The following is a 21,064-nucleotide window of genomic DNA, read 5'->3' as shown; positions in this document are numbered from 1 at the left end:
CGCCATATCTCCCTCCCAGGGTTCTACCTCCTGTCCCCACCGTGGTCACTTCGGGAGGACTCGACCCATCACTTGTCTCCAAGATTACCTTGGTTTTCAGTGGGCGTATTCTCCAACCTCCCGCCACAAGCCTAGTACAAGCCGACGGGCCACTGGAGAGACTGCCGGACCTGGGCTCTGGACAGCACGGGCGCTAGGACCTGCAGCCCCGCCAGAGGCCTTGACCACCCTGAGCAGCCCTGGAGAACGTGGGCCAAGGAGCAGGGCCGTTCCTGCTTATGAGGCCGTGGCTCGCTGAGCGCGGGTGCACGCCTGCGACCCCGGTGCTTGCAAGGCTGGGACAGAAGGATGCAGGCTTGCGGCCAGTCTCCATCACAGTGAGACCCCTGTTGCAAAATAAAATCGAGCCGGGGTGTGGCTCAGAGGCAGAATGCTCCTGTGTGCCACCCCCCAGCACCAAGAAAAATAAGTGAGTAAGTAAACAGCGGCGACAGCACCACGATCCAGGGTAGGGTGTGCAGGCCTGGCGGCGCTGGCACAGGCGCGCTTCGTCCCGGCCAGCACTTCGGTCCCGGCGGATGGAGGCTGCGAACACGTTTATGGTTACGACCCGGCACGGCGCCGTCACAGGCGCGCCAGCCCCTCCGGCCCCGGCCCGGTGAGCACCTCGCAGTCCGTCCGCAGCACCAGCAGCACGAGGTCCAGCGCGCGGCGCCAGGCCTCCAGCTTGGGCGCGGCGGGGTCGAGCACGGCGCCCGGCAGCTTGGCGTCCAGCAGCCCCAGCCCCTGCGGCCCGGGGGCGCCGGCGTCCAGCAGCCCCAGCCCCTGCGGCCCGGGGGCGCCGGCGTCCAGCAGCCCCAGCCCCTGCGGCCCGGGGGCCCCGGCGTCCAGCAGCCCCAGCCCCTGCGGCCCGGGGGCGCCGCCGCGGCCCGCGTTGCGGCGCAGCGCGCCCAGGAAGGCCCGCCAGCCGCCCGCCAGGCCCCGCAGCGCCGCCGCCCGGCCCGGCCGCCCCGCGCGCTCCGCCCGCCCCGCCGCGCCGCGCAGGAGGCCGACGCAGCGCAGCTCCACGGCGCCGCCGCCCGGCAGCACGCGGCGCTCGGCCAGCGCGCACTGCAGCCGCGCCAGCCCGGCCCGGAGCGCGTCGGCGCGCGCGGGCAGCAGCGCGGCCGGCCCGGCCAGCACGGCCGAGCTCAGCGCCAGCCCCGCCGCGCCCAGCCGCACGGCGCCCGCGCCCGGCCAGCGCGCCACCCAGGCGCCGCGCCCCACGCCGCCCGCGCCCAGCCGCGCCAGCCCCGCCGCCGGCGCCGCCCCGGTGGCCTCGGCGAAGGCGCGCAGCGCGCGGCCGTGCACGCCGCCCAGCAGCAGCCGGCCGGCCCCCGCCGCGCGCGCGGCCAGCAGGGGGCACACGGCGCCGCGGGCCAGCACCAGCGCCGCGCCCAGCCGCGCCAGCGCCCGCAGCGCGCCGTCCGCCCCGGCCGCCGGCCCCGCCAGCGCGCCGTCCAGCAGCACCACGCGCAGCCGCCGGCCCTGCAGCCGCCGCGCCAGCGCGCCCAGCGCCGCGGGCACGGCCGCCACGTAGCCCGCGCACACGCCCGACGCCGCCTCGGGCCGGCCGGCCAGCAGGCACAGGCACACGCGGCCGGGGTCGGGCGCCCGCGCGCCCTGCAGCCGCAAGGCCGCCTCCGCCAGCGCCATGGCGCGCGCCTGCCCGCGGCTCAGCCCGGCCGCCAGCCGGCCCAGCTCGCCGCAGCCCCGCGCCCGGCCCGCGCCCAGGTGCCGGCTGTGGCGCAGCGCCCGCGCCCCGGGGCCCGCGGCGCCCCCGGGCCGGTCCTCGCCCCAGGTGCAGCCCTCGGGCTCAGGGTCCTCGCTCCAGGTGCAGTCAGGGTCCTCTCCCCAAGTGCAGTCTGGGGCCGCAGGGTCCTCGCCCCAGGTGCAGTCAGGGTCCTCGCTCCAGGTGCAGTCAGGGTCCTCGCCCCAGGTGCAGTCTGGGGCCGCAGGGTCCTCGCCCCAGGTGCAGTCAGGGTCCTCGCTCCAGGTGCAGTCAGGGTCCTCTCCCCAAGTGCAGTCTGGGGCCGCAGGGTCCTCGCCCCAGGTGCAGTCAGGGTCCTCGCCCCAGGTGCAGTCAAGGTCCTCGCTCCAGGTGCAGCCCGGGGCCGCAGGGTCCTCGGTGGTGGGAGGCGGCAGGCCGGCCTCCCCGGGCCCCCAGGCCCTGCGGTCCACCGGGTCCAGCACCACGTGGACGGGCACATAGAGGGCCGCGGCCTCCGCGGTGCAGGCCTCCAGGCCCTCAGCCATCACCTCCGCGATGGTGGAGACCGGCACGCCCTGCTGCAGGCACTCGGCGGCCGCCCGGGCCCACGCGCCCGCCAGGAACAGCAGCGTGCTGGTGCCGCAGCCGTGGGCGCCGCTCTGGGCCTGCACCGCCTCGAGCAGCAGCTGCCCCACCGCGCTGCGCAGGTCCAGGCTCTCCAGGAGCCTCAGCGGGGAGCTGGTCAGCACGCTCTCGCCCTGCTCCTCGTCCACAACGAACTTGGTTGCTTTCGCCGGGCCCAGGAAAGATCTCCCCGTCTCTGCGAGCGCGGAAAGCTGCTGAAGGCCCAGGTGCCGTCTTTCGTTCAGCACGCTGCAAGCCATCACCAGGAGTCACCATCTGTGAACAAAGTATAAACACGCGACTTTATTCAGGGTGGCCCCGGGTGCGGACGAGATAAGGTCCTGCCCTGGAAGTAGCTTCCAGCAGAGGTGGTCGCGCGAGGACGCTGTACTAGTCATGAGGAAGGGCTGGGCGAGGGCACAGCATCCACGGGAATCGATCCGGGCACGCAGCCACCAGGGACCTTTGCAGAAGGCAATCCCTAGGCCAGCCCTGAGGGGCAACTTGGAAGAGCTGAAGGCGGCGCCGCAACCCACAAGCCAGGAGGGAGGCCACTGCCATCACGCGGTGTCTGGGTGAGGAGCTGCAGGGGAACCAGGAGGGGCCTCCAGGGAGCGCAGGCCCTGCAGGCCTGGCCAAGACGCTGGGCTGGACCCGGGAACAAGCCACTGCCGGATTACATAGAGGATGAAGAAAGAAAGAGCTGGGTGTGGTGTCTGAGAGCATCCTTCTGCGCTAGCCCTGGCTCGACCTTGGCTCTACCGCTCTGGGCTGGGTAGACTTCAGCAACTTGGATGTTTAACTACTCTGACCCTCAGTTACACGCCTGAAAATGGGGCCAGGATTAAGACCTACGGCATGGGGTTGTTATGAAGGGTGAATACGCTTGACGCACCGTTTTATGAAAGCTTGTGTTAGCAAGCTTTGGATATATTACTGTTCCGGTGACAAGTTCAGAGATTGACTGAGCAGAAGGGAGGTAGCCCAGCGTCACGCACACTTGTCATCTCAGCATTCAGGAGGCTGAGAGGAGGATCGTGGTTTGTGGACAGCCTCAGCTACTTAGTGAGGCCCTCTGCAACTCAGTGAGACCCTGTTTCAAAATAAAGAATAAAAAATAGGGCTGGGGTGTACCCCGGAGGTAGAATGCCCCTGGGTTCCTTTCGCAGTACGAGGCCATGTCAGAACCCAGCACCGTTACCCAGACGAGACCGTGGAAGAGGGAAGGTGGGTGGACCTGGGGAGGGTCACTCACATTACGGAGAGTGTCCCAGAGAGATTCCAGAGCAAGTGAGCTTACTGCACTTAACATACTGGGGCCACACCAGCATGAGCAGAAAGTCCCAAGAGCCAGCCCCATAAGGAGAACTGTAAAGAACCGACCCTAACTGCAGAGGCACTGCTGGTGACACTGCCGCGCCGTGAGGTCTGGGCGCCTGCTTCTTACAGCACGGAGGCTGAGAGTAGAGGCCACATAGCTTCTCTAAGCCCTAGTGATTCTTTGACTAGCACTTTTTAATCACCCTTTCACATCTCACACACTGAAAAGCCAACGGCTCAAGCTTCTGCCTTCCTCTATTCATGGCCGCAGCGCTGGTCCATCTGTTTCTGTATCACCTGAACTGCGGGTCCCAGAGCAAGATCGGTAGAGGCGCCGCTCCCCCAGGGCGGCTCCCCAGGGCATTCCCAGGAGAGGAAGGCTGCTGCGGGCGGCTAGAAGGTATGCAACAGGCTCTTCAAACTCACTTCCGGGTCCTAGACAGCATCAAGTGGCAACTTCAATACTTTCTAGGGCTCCAGCGCCAACACCTGAGCCCCATGGTGCCTGGCAGCTGTCTGACCCCACCTCTTCCTCTCTTGCCTACCATCCACCGTGGCCCACCGCCTTGAATGCTGCCCCCTTCACGCCAGGCTGCTCACCTCCGGGAGCTGCCCATCTCAAGAAAACCCAGCCGCTGCCGCACGCTCACCAGGCACAGCCAACACAAACGAGGGTGCTCACGGAGTCCCTGACCCCAGACCTCCAGTGGCCCCGGACTCTGCCGCAATCTGCTTCTCAAGTCCGTTTACCTTGTTTTATTTTATGGTTACTGCTTTTTATGTTCTACTTTAAGTTTTGCCTATCCCTAAGTAGAAAATCTATTCTTCTATCCTTCCTCTAAAAGCTTTATGGTTTAAACAAAATGGAGGTGAAATTCACTTAATGTAAACTCAATCATTTTAAGTGTACAGTGGAGTGGCATCTAATACATTGCCATGTTGTACAACTCCTACCTCTGAGTTTTAAAACATTTCACCAGCTCCAAGGAAAACCCTGTAGCTATTAAGCACCTGCCCCTTTGCTCCCAGCCTCTGGCAATCACCAATTTGCTTCTAGTTTTCTATTTCCTTCCTTCCCTCCTTCTCTCTCTCTCTCTCTCTCTCTCTCTCTCTCTCTCTCTTTACAGAGGATTGGGAATTGAATGCAGGGTGCTCTGCCTCTGAAATACACTCCCCCCTTTTTACTTCTTATTTTAAAACAGGATCTTGCTGATTGCTGGGGGCCTCACTGAGTTGAAGCTGACCTCAAACCTGCAATCCTCTGGTCTCAGCCTCCCGCGTACTGGCTCATAGGATGGGCCACTGTGTCTGGCAGCCTTTTTCTTGATATACTATGTAGATGGAGTCATACAACATGACCTTCTGTGCCTGAGCTAGAGGCTCAACCACACTGTAGCAGGTGGCATTTCATTCCTTGTTTGTGGCTGAGTAACAGTCCACTGTACGCAGGACATTTTGTATCCCCACTCATCGGCTGGTGGACAGTTAGATTCTTTCCACCTTTGGGCTACTGTGAATTGTGCTGCTATGCATTTATGTACAAGCATGTCTGAGTAAGTGTTTTCAGTTCTTTTAGGTGGAAACCCAGGAGTGAAACTGCTGGCTTGTTCTGTTTAACATCTTGGGAAACCACCAAACTGTTCCATAGCAGAACAATCCCACCAGGGTGGTACGAGGGTTTCAATGTCTCCACACACTCACTGCATTAGTTCCCTAGGGCAGCCATACCAAACCATCACCAAGTGCTGGAAGGCTTAAAACAATGCACATCTTTGCTCTTGTGAGTCTGGAGAGGAGAACCAAAATTAAGCTGTGGGCGGGACAGAGGAGCCCAGTGCCCTGGGGACTCTCTTCTTGGCCTTCCAGCGGCCAGTCACTGCGGGCGGTCCTGGCCTTCTCATGGCTCAACTTTAATCTCTGCCTCAGCTTCAAATGGCCTTGGATTTAGGGCCCACCCTAAAGAGGTATGACCTCATCTTAACTTCACTGTGTGTGTGTGTGCTGACAATATTCAGTCACTAGTACACTCAACAAGTTTTTGTAAACTTTAGACATCGTCAAGTGTAAGTCTTAATGGAGAAATATCTATTTAAGTTGTTTTACACATTTTAAAACTGGCTGCTAGTTTTTTAATTGCTGAGTTGTAAGAGTTTTTTTTTTTTTTTCTCTTCTGATACTGGGGATGGAACCCAGGAGCATACTACCTCCAAGCTACAGCCCCAGCCCTATTTTTTATTCTTTATTTTAAAAACAGGGTCTCACTGAGTTGCAAAGGGCCTCACTAAGTAGTAGCTGAGGCTGTCCTCAAACGGTGACCCTCCTGTCTCAGCCTCCCAAATGCTGGGATTACAAGCATGCACCACCATGCCTGGCTCAGTAAGAGTTCTTCATGTACGCTAGATACCCGTTTCGGTGGGTTCAACACGCATGGATTTAATCAACTATGGATAGAAAATATTTGGGGAGAAAACTTGCATCTGCAGTGACCATGTGCAGTCTCATCTTGCTCCTTAAACAAGACAGTAAAACAACTACATAGCACTTACATTTGATTAGCTATTATGTTAATTCCAGAGATGGCTTGCAGTGTATGGGAGGATTATAGAGGTAATACTGAGCACTTTCATAGCATTCACATTTGATTAGATGCTCTATGTTAATTCTAGAGGGGGTTTAAGTATATGGGAGGACTGTGTGGGTAACGCTGAGAAACCATGCCACTTCATATACGAAGCCAACGTAGGCACCCGTGCGTGCTGCTGTCCATGTCCATGAGATGTTCAAACTGCGTAAGTAATAGAACCAGAGCTCCTCCCTTAGCAGTATTTCCTGCACCCGGCACGCTGTTTACTCCCTCTTCAGAGACACAGAGCCAGACAGGGCAAAAAACACTGGCGGAAATACTATCTTCCTCAATCCACTGTTGGGGCGTCCAGTATGACTTGTAGAAAATTCAGCGTGTGCTTTCTTGAAGGCCGGGAGGAGGTACAGAAGGGCCCTGCCCCGCGAGCGTCAGGGTGACAGTCCGGGAGCCTCTCCGTCCCGGCCCACCCGGTCTCCATCCTCCCCGCCCTTTGGGCTGACCCCTGCCCGGGGTGAGGCCCCCGCGGGGTGGGCCCCCGCCACCTCTGACTCGGTTTTCACGGCCACGGGGCGTTTCTGGAGCCGCCCGGGCGGCAGCAGGGGAGGGCTGTCCCCCGGCCTCCCCAGCGGCCTGGCCGCGGAGCCCGCCCGGCCTCCCGGCCCACCACCGCCCCGGCCCGCTCCCCGCCGCCAGGGGCGCACGCCAGGGTGGCAGAGGGGTTGGAGCCGCCACTGACCTCGCCTCGCTCCACCTCGAGGGCTGGAAGCCGACGCGCGGCGCCGGGAACCGCGTCCCCTCGCCTCCGCCGGGTGCGCACGTGCACGTCTGCGCATGTGCACGGGGGCGTGTGGTCGCCCAGGAAACCTGCGGGAAGCCCCGGCCCGGGCGCCACGCTATTGGCTGAGAGCCGAGAGGGGGCGGGACTCGGGGCGCTGTCTTCTGACCAACGGCTGGAGCGCCCGTCAGTCAGCGCGCCGGGAGAGGCGGCCCTAGCAACGGCGGGCGCTGCAGGGCGCGGTGGGTCCGGCAGAGGGCGCTGCGGCGACATGGTGAGCGCGGAGCTGGCCCGCCCGCTTCGCCCAGCCAGGCTCTTAGGGAAGGCCTCTTTAGGAAATCTATTGTCGTCTTGAATTTCATGACCCTTGGGTGTCATAGCAGCCTCTGTCCTGTTGCCAAGTAGGACGCGTTTTGCGGCCCAGAGGAGAGAAGAGCGGGTCTCCAGTTCACCCTTGCGCACCCAAGCTCCCCGGTCTGCAGCCGGCGAGGTGGACGGACTCCTGGAGGAGGGGCTCGAACCTGCGGTCCCGGCCGAGGCTATGGGTCACCCGGTGCCTCTGCAGCCGGAGCCCGGAGTCCAGCCTGGAGCTGCGGCCAGTCCACGCCAGCGCGCAGTGTCCTTCCTGCCACACCTGCCTCTTAACCGGAGCTGGAGGCAGAGGCCCAAAGGAGGCTGCAGAACCCGAAATAGCAAATAGCCTCCGTGCTCCGTGGTGCCAAGCACTGGTCCAGCGCTGGTGTCCGGATCCTGGGGTGGTTTTACACCTGGAAGACGGGGTTCCCCCATGCTAGCATGAAGTGGGAAGGAACACTGCGCTGCACATACAGCAGATTTTGTTATAAAGCAGATGGTTGTATATGAAGTCAAAATCCCTCGATCAATGCTCTTCAGATATGCCAAGAATAAGGCTAATTGGATTCTGATCTGACTCCGTCCAACTGTTCCCGCGCACCTTCCTGGCTGCTTCTGCCTCTCCGAAGGCACCAGTTTAAGAGAAAATATAAGTAGTTTAAAAATAACTTTCCCCCGAGTTATGAACAACCCAAAGCACAAATGTTAGCAAGGGAGGGAGGGAGGGGGGAATGTTGAGGCCATTGTGTAGCAGAAGACAGGAGTCCTGCCTATGTTCTTTACAGATTTGATTGGTTCACTGCCAGTTACTCTATTGATAGTTTATCTTTCACCTGCACGCGTATTTATTTCAGGCAACCAACTACCACACAGCTCCAGGCCAGTGGAAGAAAAGAGCAGCCAAAATTGAACTAAATGAAACCCAAAAGCAAGAAATTAAAGAGGCCTTTGATTTATTCGATGTCGACGGGTCTGGAACCATAGATGTGAAAGAACTGAAGGTTCTAAAATCATTTCTAAGTCTACCACGTTTTAAAAGCAGTGTCATTTATTTGTGGGCAACTTCAAACCTTTCCGTAACGGTACTCTTCTGAAAGCCTGAGAGAAAGTCTCTTCAGGACACATACCTGCACGGCACTAACAAGACCCCGTCTTGTTGAACATGTAAATTGTGTTTTATATATGAGTTGCCCAAGTCCAGGGTGTAACAATGGAGGACCCTAAGTGTGGTAGACTTGGGACTGGAATCTAGGACTGGGGACCTCATTTTCTAGGCTGATGCTCAATGAGAGAGAGAGAGAGAGAGAGAGAGAGAGAGAGAGAGAGAGAGAGAGAGAGGGAGAGAGAGACTGACTATGACTTAGTACATATTTGAAAAGCTCATGTCAAGTTTCTTTCCTATTTCAGATTGCAATGCGGGCTTTGGGATTTGAACCAAGGAAAGAAGAAATTAAACAAATGATAGCTGAAATCGACAAAGAAGGAACTGGCACCATTAATTTTGAAGATTTTTTTGCCATCATGAGTGTAAAAATGGTAGAGTCATGATTTGATTTTTCACAGATATACAAGCCTTCGGCGTTTGGGGGCTGAAGAAATCAGAGGTCGGATAGAAAAAGGACTGGAGCTGGGTATTTAAGGATGGGTAGGATTTATTTATTTATTTATTTATGGTGGTACTGGGGTTCCTGGAAACCCTTCTACCTTTGGGCTACACTCCTAAACCTATTTTTTTTTAATATTTTTTAAAATCTGGAAACAGGATCTCTTAAGCCAGCGAGGCTGGCTTCGAACCTGCGCGTTCCTCCTGTCTCTGCTTCCCAAGCGCGGGGATCACAAGCGTGCGCCACCGTGCCGGGCATAAGGATGGATGGGATTTAGATAGACAGGAATTGCGATGAATCTCAGGTTGGCAATGGAAACAATAGGCGGAGAAGGGGGTTGTCAGTCTATGAGAAGGCTGTGTGAGCCTAGCGAGGGGAGACAGGCGCTGGGAACCTGGTATTTGGCAAACTATACTGAGCGCATCTTCCAGCAGGCACCATTCTAAGGACCCCTGAGTGAGACGGCCTGTGTGTGTGGAGCTCATGGTGGGGCATAGGTCTGCATGACTGGGTGGGGACGGGCTTTCTTTACCTGCCTCTGCCTCTTCCTGCTTCCGCGAGTGCTGGTCCTCAGTACCGCAAAGGCATCTGTGAGTTGAGTGGGGTAATGGTTATAAGTCACAGCCAGCTTCCTGATACACTGCCGTTCTAGAATCCACGATCTCCAAAGTCCAGCTTGATAGAATAAATAAATAAAGACTAGTGGTACTTCTTCTTTGTGGTACTGGGGATGGGACCCAGGGGCATTCTACCTCCGAGCTACACCCCAGCCCTGTGTTTTATTCTTTATTTTGAAACAGGGTCTCACTGAGTTGCGGAGGGCCTCACTAAGCAGCTGAGGCTGTCTGCAAACCGTCATCCTCCTGCCTCAGCCTCCCGAATGCTGGGATGACAAGCGTGTGTCACCACGCCCAGCTCTATTTTTTTTTTAAGGGAGAGAAAGATGAAAAAGAAGAAATATTGAAGGCTTTCAAACTATTTGATGATGATGATACCGGAAGCATATCACTAAATAACATCAAGAGAGTGGCCAAGGAACTGGGCGAGAATTTAACAGATGAGGAGCTTCAGGTAGATAATATAATTTTGATTCACGTATAACTGTAGTTGTATCTAGCACTGACATATTGTAATATACTCTAACTTCAGCTGCACTCATACATGAAAAATAAGACTTGATCTCGAGTCGGCTGTGGAACATTCCCTTAGGTCACCATCCATTTCTACAGGACGTCCTACATCACGTCACTTTACGTTGCATTTTCTAGGAAATGCTTGATGAAGCCGATCATGATGGGGACGGAGAAATCAACAAGGAAGAGTTTTTGAGAATAATGAAAAAGACCACGCTTCATTAATGCTTTCTTTTTCTGCGTTCTGGAAAATTTTTTAATAAATGTTTACTTGTTGTACGGTTCAATAATATGTCTGAATGTAATCATTTTTATTTATAGTTTATATACACAAATTGGGCTCTTGATGTCTAATCTGTGTGAGAAGTTACATATTACTAACCAATATGTTTTTAAATCTACAGCATAAGTCAAGCATGGTGGTGCCTGCTTGTAATCCCAATACTTGGGAGGCTGAGACAGGAGGATTGCAGGTTCGCGGCCAGCCTCGGCTACTTAGTGAGGTCCTACACAACTTATGGAGACCCTGTTTCAAAATAAGTAATAAAAAATAGGGTTGGGAGTGTAGCTTGGAGGTAGAATGTCCCTGGGTTCAAGTCCCAGTACCACACTCACACACACAAAAAATGACAGCATGAAGAACAGTATTAATTCCAAGTGCTATTCTTAAAGCACCAGGTTCCAAGGGCCTAGCATACCTTTTTAGGTTTAATAAAGTTGGCCCCACAGCCAAATAAATTTAGTAAAAAAAAATTACTTTCCCTATTATTTTCCTTTTGTGCAATATCATTGAATGAACCTTTTCTTTAAATTCTTAAAATATGTCAAAATATGTTAAACCGGCAGACAACTAGCACTGCTTGCCAGTCCTCTTTCAGTTGTTGCTACCGTTTGGATGTGCCCCGTCCGAGACTCAGGGGTTGTCAGTATTACAAGGGGGGCCTCTTTCCTCGGCGGGGCTAGGTCTTCCTTTTTTGCGGTACTGGGGATTAAACCCAGGGAGTTTCTATCACTGAGCTGCACCCCTAGCCATTTTTATAGTTTTATTTTGAAACAGGGTTTCTCTGAGTTGCCACACAGTGGCTGCCCTGGAATCTGAGAGCCTCCTGTCTCAAAGTTATTTTATATTCAGAATGTTTATATATGTGGGTGATAGTCCCCCATCTTGAAACTTGTGTGTTGACTTCTCGCTATTGAAGTGATACGTATGCAAGTAGCCGAGGAACAATTCCAGCTATCAGATACTAAACAAAGCGCTCGTGGATTTAGCACAGCAGTGCCGTTTATTAAGGCTCTACTCTTCTCTGACTGTCCCCCTTAGGACACTTATCTGAAACTCAGGGAGTTCTCTGCTTCTTTCTGTAGCTTAGATATGGTGACGACCTCAGTCCATCAATGAGGGTTTTAAGGACTAAAAACCCACAAAACCCTCCCTTTGCACTTCTGTAGTGCGGTGACTGCCTGTTTGATGGTCAGTGGTTGGGACAGATGCCCCAGAGTTCCAACTGGTATGTTTTTGCTAAAAGCAGACGGTTAAGGAACCCAGCTGCCTGCTGGGCTTCTGGACGCACCAGGAGATGGGGTGAGTTCAAAGCTGGTGAAAATTCTTCAATATCTTTCTCACCTACTCTGTCCAGCCCTTTAAGGCTGGCCTTTGGGCAAGATGGTAAACATGGTCATTTTCTCCAAAGAAAGTTTTTTTTTTCCCCAGCAACAAACACGATGCGAGAGGGTCATTTTTATTCTTTTGAGAGGTAGCTTTAGCCACCGATGAAGCTCCCAGGCATGTCCCTTCTCCCAGGACATAAGGCATCTCAGCCGGAAGCCCGGGTGCCCTGAGCTGCCGCCCGCTGTCCTCCCTCCTGGGCTGGGACTGAAGCGCCCCCCTTGTGGCACTGCCCAGCTGCTCCCGGCAGCGTTAGCTCAGCATTCACTCTCTCCTATTTTCTGGAGTTTTCTGGAATCTTGCTCAATGCATCTGTCACTAAGGAGTGTTCCAGAGTGTGGAAGGGGGAGGTTGGGCAACTTACCCGCTTCCCTTCACCTTCAGACCCTGCTCTCTGTACTCTTTAATTCAAGTCTCAGCTGCTTTGAACTCCAATCCCATAACCCTCATCCCAGCGTCTACTTCCCCATGCCGGGCCGGGGTGAAGATTGCTGGGAAAGGCCCGGTGATAGTCGGTCTCCCCTCCCGGGCATCTCCAGCCCCAGGACTGCACCCTTCCCATCCAAGCCAGACTGGAGAGGGTGCTCCCCGCCTGCCCCCAGCCACTCGGTAGATTAGACGTTATTGTTTTCAGCTGGAAGATTAGTTTATCATCCCTGAACCAGAAGGAAATGTCAACTGTATTCTTGGGAAGAAAGTCTGGTGGCTGGGGAGCCCTGGGAACTGTGCTATCCTTTAAGCAGGGATGGCAGAGGCCTAAGCTACACCTTGTTTGAAGGGAGGGGCTCCATCCAGGTTTTCATTCCTGGTGTGGCAATGTATATACGGACTTTTTGTGTGTGTGTGTGTGTGGTACTGCGGATTGAACCCAGGGGCATTCTACCTCTGAGTTACACCTCCAGCCCTATTTTATTTTTACTTTGAAACAGGGTCTTGCTAGGTTAACATGATCTCACCACTTGCTGAGGCTGTCCTCCAACCTGCAATCCTCCTGTCTCAGCCTCCCAGGTTACTGGGATCACAGGTGTGCGCCACCACACCCGGCTCTGGTGTGGTACCTTTATTGCTGAGTGTGCGTGTGTGTATTCCTGCCTCCTTCAGGTGGACCTTCATGCTGTCCTTCTCTACTACTGAATTTACAAAGACTTGAATCTATTCTTTCACTTAAAAAAAAAATACCTGTACTTTAGTTTCATTCTTCTATTCCATGGATCAGATGCTAACTTCATTGTTGCCATGAGAAAACCGAGGTGAGCTCTCCATCACGTGGACAGCCAGTGGTCAGCTGGACTCAGCCAGTGGTCAGCTGGACTCAGGGCCAGGCCCGGCAAGCACCCTCTAGGCTGGGAAGCCCTGGATCCCACGGGCCGCGGTGGAGCGCTCTTTTCCATGGGAGAGGCCAGAAGCTGCACACCAGGGGGAGGAAAACAGAACGGGGTGCTGCCCTTGGGAGAAGTGGGGAGAGCAGTGCTTCAGTGTGAAACAGAAGCATGAAACTAAAGCCTGGGTGTTTTTTTTAGTGAAAGAATAGATTCAAGTCTTTGTAAATTCAGTAGTAGAGCGCTGTAATGTGGCCAAGAATGGGTGGTGAGACAGATACTTGGGGTAGAATCACCATGATTCTGCACCGTGATAAGTGAGGCTGGTTACTTGATAGTGGACTTGTTTTCTTGTAAAGACAAGGTGAGTGTTTGTTCCGAGAGTGGAAGGGGAGCGGGGCTCTGGGGTGAAGGGCTGTGCTCTGCCTGGTGGTCCCCGGCGGGCTCCCCAGGACGCCCGCCAGAGGGCGCTGGGATCTCATCTGTCCTGGTGAGCCAGGGGGCCTTTGCTTTAAGCTCATATTGTCAGTTGGACCCAAGTTAGTGATGTTTTTAAAGGAAGGCCACAGGTAGAGCAGTGATTTACCTAGCACAAGGAGGGGAAGATATGGGGAAATGGAATTATTCTTTAACCCAATTCCTTGATAACTATTTATGTTAACGAAAAGTTGAGAGTTTCACTTAACACCATACTGGGCCCTATTTGAACTGGAATCATTGAGTGATCAGGGAAAAATATAGTATTTAAAAAAATTTTTTAAACCAATTTTTTCTTCTCAAAGCCAGGTGTGGTGGCACATGCTTGTAATCCCAACACATAGCAGGCTGAGACAGGGGGATTGTAGGTTTGAGGATAGCCTCAGCAACTTAGACCCTGTTTATAAATAAAAAACTAAATAGGACTGGGGGTATAGCCTGAAGGTGGAAGTCCCCTGGGTTTTACCCCGAGTACCACAAAAAAAGCTTTTTGCCTTCTTAACTTCAATTTTGAAGATGTTGGCTGTTTTCCTCTGTCTGAAGTAGGAGCTGAATTATTTCCTCTACAGTGACTTAAAAAGAGCCGCGGCCAACAGCCGATGACGGTGACTCTGTCTCTCTCCAGTGTGACTGGAGAGAAGGTGAGGATGTTGGCTCTTTGTTCACCGAGCCAATGTCTCCCTTGAATTCTTATGAACGTAAAAATTTTCTAAATTTAAGACAAAAGAAGTAAAAGAAATTAATCGCATATAAATATGAGATTAGGAACTGGGCGTGGTGACGCACACTTGTAATCCCAGCATTTGGGAGGCTGAGACCAGAGGATCATGGTTCGTGGCCAGCCTCAGCTACTTAGTGAGGCCCTCTGCAACTCAGTGAGACCCTGTTTCAAAATAAAGAATAAAAAATAGGGCTGGGGGTGTAGCTCAGAGATACAGTGCCCCTGGATTCCATCTCCAGTACACAGAAAAAAATAAATAAATAAAATGAGGTTAGGAAGCTAATTATAAAAATGAATTTGAAATGCAAGTCCAACTATACATAATTTACCTAAATATAAAAACTATTGTGCCCATAGGAGGTGAGGAGCCAGATGTGGTGGTGCGCGCTTGTCATCCCAGTACTTGGGAGGCTGAGACGGGAGGATCGCAGGTTCAGGGCCAGCCTCAGCTATTTAGTGAGGCCCTGTGAGACCCTGTTTCAGAATAAAGAATTAAAAACAGGGCTGGGGGTGTAGCTCAGAGGTAGACTGTCCCTGGATTCAATCCCCAGTGCTGCAAAGAAAGAAAGAAAGAAAGAAAGAAAGAAAGAAAGAAAGAAAAGAAAGGAGAATTCCACTTTCTTATCGGCTCTGGGAGTTTATGTAATGAACAGCCACACACGGGCTCTGAGAAAGTTTTTGAAAATAAAATTGATCTGATTTGGTTTAACCCCAAAATGCATCGTTTTTACCTGACAACGAAACAGAGTTTTCTGTTTTTGTTTTGTACTAGGGATTGAACTCAGGGGTGTGCTCCCTCTGAGCCACACCCTCAGTCCTATTCTTTCTTTATTTGGAAACAACTTGCTAAGTTGCTAAGGGCCTTGGTAAGTTGCTGAGGCTGGCCTTGAACCTGCGATCCTCCTGTCTCAGCCTCCTAAGTACTGGGATTACAAGCGTGCGCCACCGCACCTCACTTCTTTTTTTTTTTTTTGGTGGTTCTGGGGTTCCTGGAAGCCATTCTACCTCCGGGCTACGCTCCCAGACCTATTTTATATTTTTGAAACAGGGTCTCTTACGCCAGCGCGGCTGGCTTCGAACCTGCGCGATCCTCCTGTCTCCGCCTCCCAAGCGCGGGGATTACAAGCGTGCGCCACCACGCCCGGCGTCGCACCTCACTTCTTGATATTTTATTTCTGAGAGTTTATTACAGTGATAGATGTTACGGAGCTCATTCATTTTGAGGGCTGCACAGAATTCGGGTACATGAAAAAACCGCTTATTTACCGGCCTCTGATCCCCTCTCCCCCATCCACTCGCTGCCCTCCGCCCAAGGTTAGCTTCTGCATTCACGGCTCTGCAGGGTTCCAGAACCTTCTCTCCCTCTTGCTAATGTGATCCTCCCACCAGTCCAACATGAGAAATTTTATTTGCCCACATACCTACTTGTGAATGAAATGAGAAAGGTCCACTAGAGAAAGAGGATGTCTGCAGGTTTTGATCATGTAGACAGTCTGTGAATCAACAGGGATTTTTCTGGGTGAGTTGAACCATCTGTTTTCACTCCCGTACACATCACCATTGTCCTGGAAACTCTTACTTACCAGGTAGAACGCTATTCAGGGAGGCTCCCCGGGGCTCAGTCATGCTACGCCCTCAATCCCACAGCGAAGCCAGAAGCCGGACCTGCGGTGCTCGTTCTGTAGCAACTGTCTGAGGGCCCAAATACAGGACCACTGATTCACCGTGGGACGGCAGAGAAGAAGGAACGGATGGCAGGGGAAACCCAGCTTAGTCAGAAGTTTTTCTTTTGGAGGTCAAGACCTTCGAAAAATTAATGAAAAAGTACCAAACAATACCTTGACATTAACACACACACACACACACACACACACACACACACACACACACACACACTGTATTGTTCTTAATTAGAAAATGTTACATTTATTGTCCTGATAAACCCATTTCTCCTCTTTCCCAGCTGCTTTCTCTTTCCCCATCTGTCAGTCCACTCAAGCCTGTCTCCTTGCTCTGTGGCTGACGCCCTCGGATCCAGACAATCCGCAGGTGGTACCCGTTGTGAGTAATTCCCTGCAGATGCGTGGCTCTCTGAGTGGCGACCTGGCACTGGGCACTGTCCAAGCTCCGTGGTGCCGGGTCCCTGCACTAGCTGGGAAAGAATTTCCCAAGTTGATCAGCAAGGCGTTGAGTAGCCCCCGTTCCTGGCCTCCGTCCCTGGCCTCCGTTCCTGGCCTTCCATCTCTGCATTTAGCCTCGCTGACCTTATAATGCAGTTCTCTTAGAGTCAAATACAATCGTAAAACTGCCGCCGTCTACTGAGGTTTGGGGGGGCTAGCCTACCAGTATGTTTGGCATGGAAAGTTGAGTGCGCTACGGCGCCCCCTGTGGGAGGCAGGTGGCCCCACACTGTTGGGCAACAGTAACACCCATGCACAGTTTGAAGACTTCAAAGGAACATTCTGCAGAGTTTGAACCTTCACACTGCAGACTTGAAAGGAAAACAAAGACACACGTGAGTCTTTCTACGGATCAAGCTCTTTGCCTGCTGATGGCCACACCTGGTTTCTATTCCTTAGGATATAAGAAGGATCTTGGAGTTTTGAAAAAAATGTAAGTGGCAAATAAACTTCATTCTTAGAGCTGGGAATTGTGTCAAAACACTATTTTTACTATGACCACTATTAGGACGCTTCTTTGAAGTCACTGAATGAACCGTTAGAATCTGTGCTATTTATCAACCTCTTTATGGAGGTCAGAGAGAAACAGAGATTTGAGGTAGGTAGTTGTCCAATAAGAGTGAAACTAGCTGGCCGTGGTGGCGCTCGCTTGTAATCCCAGCATTCGGGAGGCTGAGACAGGAGGGTCGTGGTTCGCGGACAGCCTCAGTTACTTAGTGAGGCCCTTTGCAGTTCAGTGAGACCCTGTTTCAAAATAAAGAATAAAAAAAAAATAGGGCTGGGGGTGGAGCTCGGAGGTAGAATGCCCCTGGGCTTCATCCCAGTACTGCAAAAAAAAAAAAAAAAAAAAAAAAGAGTGAAACTTCTTATTAGTATTAGTGCACCACAGTTACCTTTAATCTATGTTCTTAGCTCCCATTTCGCATCTTAGTGCTCGTGTTTCTTTACTTCCTGTCTCACAATTTATAATAATTTTTTAGGAAACACTGAGTAAACTCTGCCATTATAATCCGAAAGGGAAGTTCCCACATGAATGGACCCAAAGTCCAAAACCTAGGAGGTCACGTGGCGAAATTCTTCCCAAAGGAATCTTCAACTGAGCAGAACCCGAAGGTCCATCTCTAAGAGCTCAAACCCTAGCGTGGAATTGTGCATTTGAGGTATCCTCCCTTGGTACCTTTGTATGGAATGTGTATGTTAGTGTATGTGTGTGTGTACACACGTGTATATTCAGGAAATAAATGCCTTTTTCTTCAGTTGTTTTGCTTTCTCGGGCACATGCCTCTTTGTGCTTGTGCGGTAGGAGAATGCTCCCAACAGCCTATCTGAGACAGAAAAACTCCACAGGCCAGAAGTAGGCTATGCAGGTTCTTCTTTCAATTGACAGCGGATGGCCCAGGCCTGCAATTAAAGAAGCTATATTAAAGAAAGGCTGGCAAATCTCAAGGTTTTAAAGATTTCATTAATATTTATGGTTAAATAGATATGGCTATCAATACCATGCTTTTTGGATATAAAATTTAGAACTAGTTAAATAATAATTTACATAATCGTTTTTTAGGATGTGAGACAGACTAGAGCAATCCCTTTCAGAATGAACTTAAGAAGAAAATTCTAGCTATAAACAGAGAAATCACCTCTGTACTAGTTATATTTTTAAAAATTTTGGAGACAAAATTAGTTAAGCCTTAATAGAGAAAACATTGTTAGTTAGTGTAGTGATATGATTGCAGAATATCAGAATTCTCTCAGAAAAGTATTGGCAGGAATTTAAATCAGAATAAGTTGGTATCCACCAAAACTAAGGATGAAGGGAAGTTTAACTTGAGTTCTGAACTGAGAGAAATCAACTAATGCGTTTTATGCAATTTTTAAAGAAATGGAATGTGAACCTAGTTTCTACTTCTTCTCTTAGTGTCTCCAAAATCAACTTCTCTTCTAGAAAGCATGAGCGTTGTTTCTCCATGGAAGACCTAGCGCTCTTTCTAACACCGAATGCTGGTGAAATGGAGGTCTCGCCTTCAAGATCCGAAGGAGGCTGCCTACAAGACACGTCCAGTCGACCCCAGTTGGGACATAGGAAGAACTTTTCCAAGGGCGTGGGAAACCAAAGAGGAAAAGGTCTTTGGAATTCAGATACCATTTATCCCTGGTCCTTCTGGAATTCCACCCAATAAGAGAACTTAAGCCCTGACTTTGGTCTCTGCATACGCACGTCTTAACCTCCTTAGATGGAGGCTGTTCAGTCTTCTGCGATGGAGAGCGCAGGGCCGAGCCTCTGGTGGGGTCCCTACTGTGAGCTCAAGTGGGTCTTGGAGGGAGGGGGAAGATCGCAGAGACGGCTCCGAGGTCATCGCCGCCCTGAGAGGCAGCGGCTGGATGCTCACCGGTTATCAGAGCCATAGCCCACATACGAAGAAACCCCCCAAATGGTAGATGTAGCCCAAGCAGGAGAGCGGGCCCAACAAGAGGAGGTAGGCTTGAGCGGAGCAATGCAAGCTGTTCTCTTTTGTGTGCGGAGGCGACATTAATAAATCCCACTATGTTATGGGGTTAAGAGGGTTTTCGTGCCTTTGCCTGGGAACGTTACACTATTTTTTCCTTTGAGGAGTTTGAGTCAGGGCTCAGGGCGGCTTCCCCCGCATTCGCTCTGCTGTCCAGGGAAAGCACAGTGAGGCAGGGGAGCTTGTCTCTCAGGGACAAGAGGCACCTTCAAGGTATCTCAGGCTCACCGTGACACACTGTCATTTTCAGTCAATCCTGCTGCTCAAAGGAAGTCATGGCTGAATCCAAAGGCATTTTGTGGACAGATATGTTCTTCTCTCTGCAGGTGGGAGGAGCTAACATGTCAGTGGCAAAGATCACGGGCCCAGGAAGGTGCTGACCGGCCGGGCCAGCTCCCGGCTGCCTGGGCCTGGAGCTCAGCATATAATCGACCACAATCACTGCTGACCAGGGGAACTTCAGTGAGGTCTCCTCCTTGAAGAGCCAGGGGTCTGTGCAGCCATGGCGGGCCTGGGGGTCAGGAAAGAGGCAGGACAAGCCAAACACAACACCTAAACCTGCCACGGGAAGATCCAAGCCTCCCGCATCTGAGAGACCTTATACTGCAGATGAGGGGCTGAGTCTCCGTCCCGGGGCTAGGGCAGGGAGAGAGCCAGCCAGGGACTGCCCTGTTCTCACGACTGCATCAGACCTCGTCTTCTTCCTCCAGCTCAGGCTGGGTCTGCCTGAGGGGCAGAACCCTTTCTCTTCTACCTGGAATTTGAGAGAGGAGGGGCAGACTCGCAGACCCTGACGTTGGCGTTTAGCCTGCAATGCATGCGCATCTTCTTTAACACACACACACACACACACACACACACACACACACACACACACAGCAGACATTGCCTGAGGTTCTAGTCTCCGGATGGTCTCATCCTTCAATGAACAGTTAGGTCGGCAGGAATACCAGGGACTCATCGTCTAACAAATGCTGGCAGACTAAAGGCAGAATGGTCCTGGACCTCCTGAGTCTTTTCTGTCCATAACTCTGCCCCTACTCCGGTCTCATGGGGCTAAGCAACATATCCACTCTTGAAGTAAGTCCCCTTCATGGGGACATAAATGTTGGCTTGTCTCCTCCTCTTGTCAGCACTCCAGTCTTGAGAGGAAATTCTTTTTCCCTTTCCTTTTGGGGAGGGGAAATGACATCTCTTCCTTCTACAGCCCTCTTGGGTAGGGAGGCAAAGGTGGAAGGAGCAGAGGATTCGTGGCAGGAGAAATTCTGCTAGTTTACTACTTCAGCTGAGGGAGGACGCAGTTGGCTTCAGGTTCTGGACAACTTCTGGTTTATTTATTTATTTATTTATTTACTTACTTACTTATTTAATTTTTTGCAGTACTGGGGATGGAACCCAGAGGCATTCTACCTCTGAGCTATATCCCCAGCCTTATTTATTTATTCTTTATTTTGAAACAGGGTCTCACTAAGTTGTGGAAAGCCTCACTAAGTAGCTGAGGCTTGCCGTGAACCCAGATCCTTCTGTCTCAGCCTCCCAAGAACTGAAATTACAAGTATGGGACACCACGCCCGGCTCAACTTCTGATTTTGAAATGTAGGAGTACTTGCTGGTTTAGTTCTTTAGTTTGGGGTCCTAGCTGTAGTTGAAGCATGATGGGAAAAGTCTCATGATCTGTCTTATTGGCTTTGTAGTCAAGCTAAACTTGGTTCAAAACTGGGCTCTGCTACTTAGGACCAAGTTTCCCCTTTCTTCGTCTGTGAAGTGTCATCTCTACAGCCACTGCACAGGCTGCTTCAGTGGCAAGGCGAGGAGCGCGTGCGTTTGGCTCCTGCCTGAGAGATGTTCATGGCTCTTTTCTGCCTCCTCCCACCTCCTGCACTTGCAGCCACCTCTGTGCACGTATCCACCCCGGTAACCTCCGGGCACACCTGTGTCTGTGGGAAACCTAGACCTCTGACACTTGCCCCCTTGAATCCATGGTATGCTCTTGTTGCAATAAATGTTTATTCGGGACTTAAATCCTTAGCATGCAGTAACAACCCTTTCTTCT

General features: G+C 52.3%; 2 protein-coding genes across 2 annotated transcripts; one reads left to right on the top strand and one right to left on the bottom strand.

Moving 5' to 3' along the window:
• Positions 1-624: 624 nt before the first annotated feature.
• BBS12 (Bardet-Biedl syndrome 12) lies at positions 625-2,634 on the bottom strand (the record flags this gene model as incomplete). The annotated part of the gene is made up of 2 exons (XM_080697826.1): positions 625-903; positions 1,054-2,634. The coding sequence occupies 2 exons, from the start codon at positions 2,632-2,634 to the stop codon at positions 625-627; spliced, it is 1,860 nt and encodes a 619-aa protein (XP_080553952.1).
• A 4,690-nt stretch (positions 2,635-7,324) lies between these two features.
• LOC308264516 (centrin-4-like) lies at positions 7,325-10,369 on the top strand (the record flags this gene model as incomplete). Its single annotated transcript, XM_080697825.1, has 6 exons — positions 7,325-7,365; positions 7,459-7,606; positions 8,262-8,408; positions 8,815-8,943; positions 9,945-10,082; positions 10,280-10,369. The coding sequence occupies 6 exons, from the start codon at positions 7,325-7,327 to the stop codon at positions 10,367-10,369; spliced, it is 693 nt and encodes a 230-aa protein (XP_080553951.1).
• Positions 10,370-21,064: the final 10,695 nt, after the last annotated feature.

Source organism: Muscardinus avellanarius (genome assembly GCF_963383645.1).
Source record: "Muscardinus avellanarius genome assembly, chromosome: 6".
In the NCBI taxonomy this organism is placed as follows: Eukaryota; Metazoa; Chordata; class Mammalia; order Rodentia; family Gliridae; genus Muscardinus; species Muscardinus avellanarius.
This window is presented reverse-complemented; position numbering and strand designations above follow the sequence as displayed.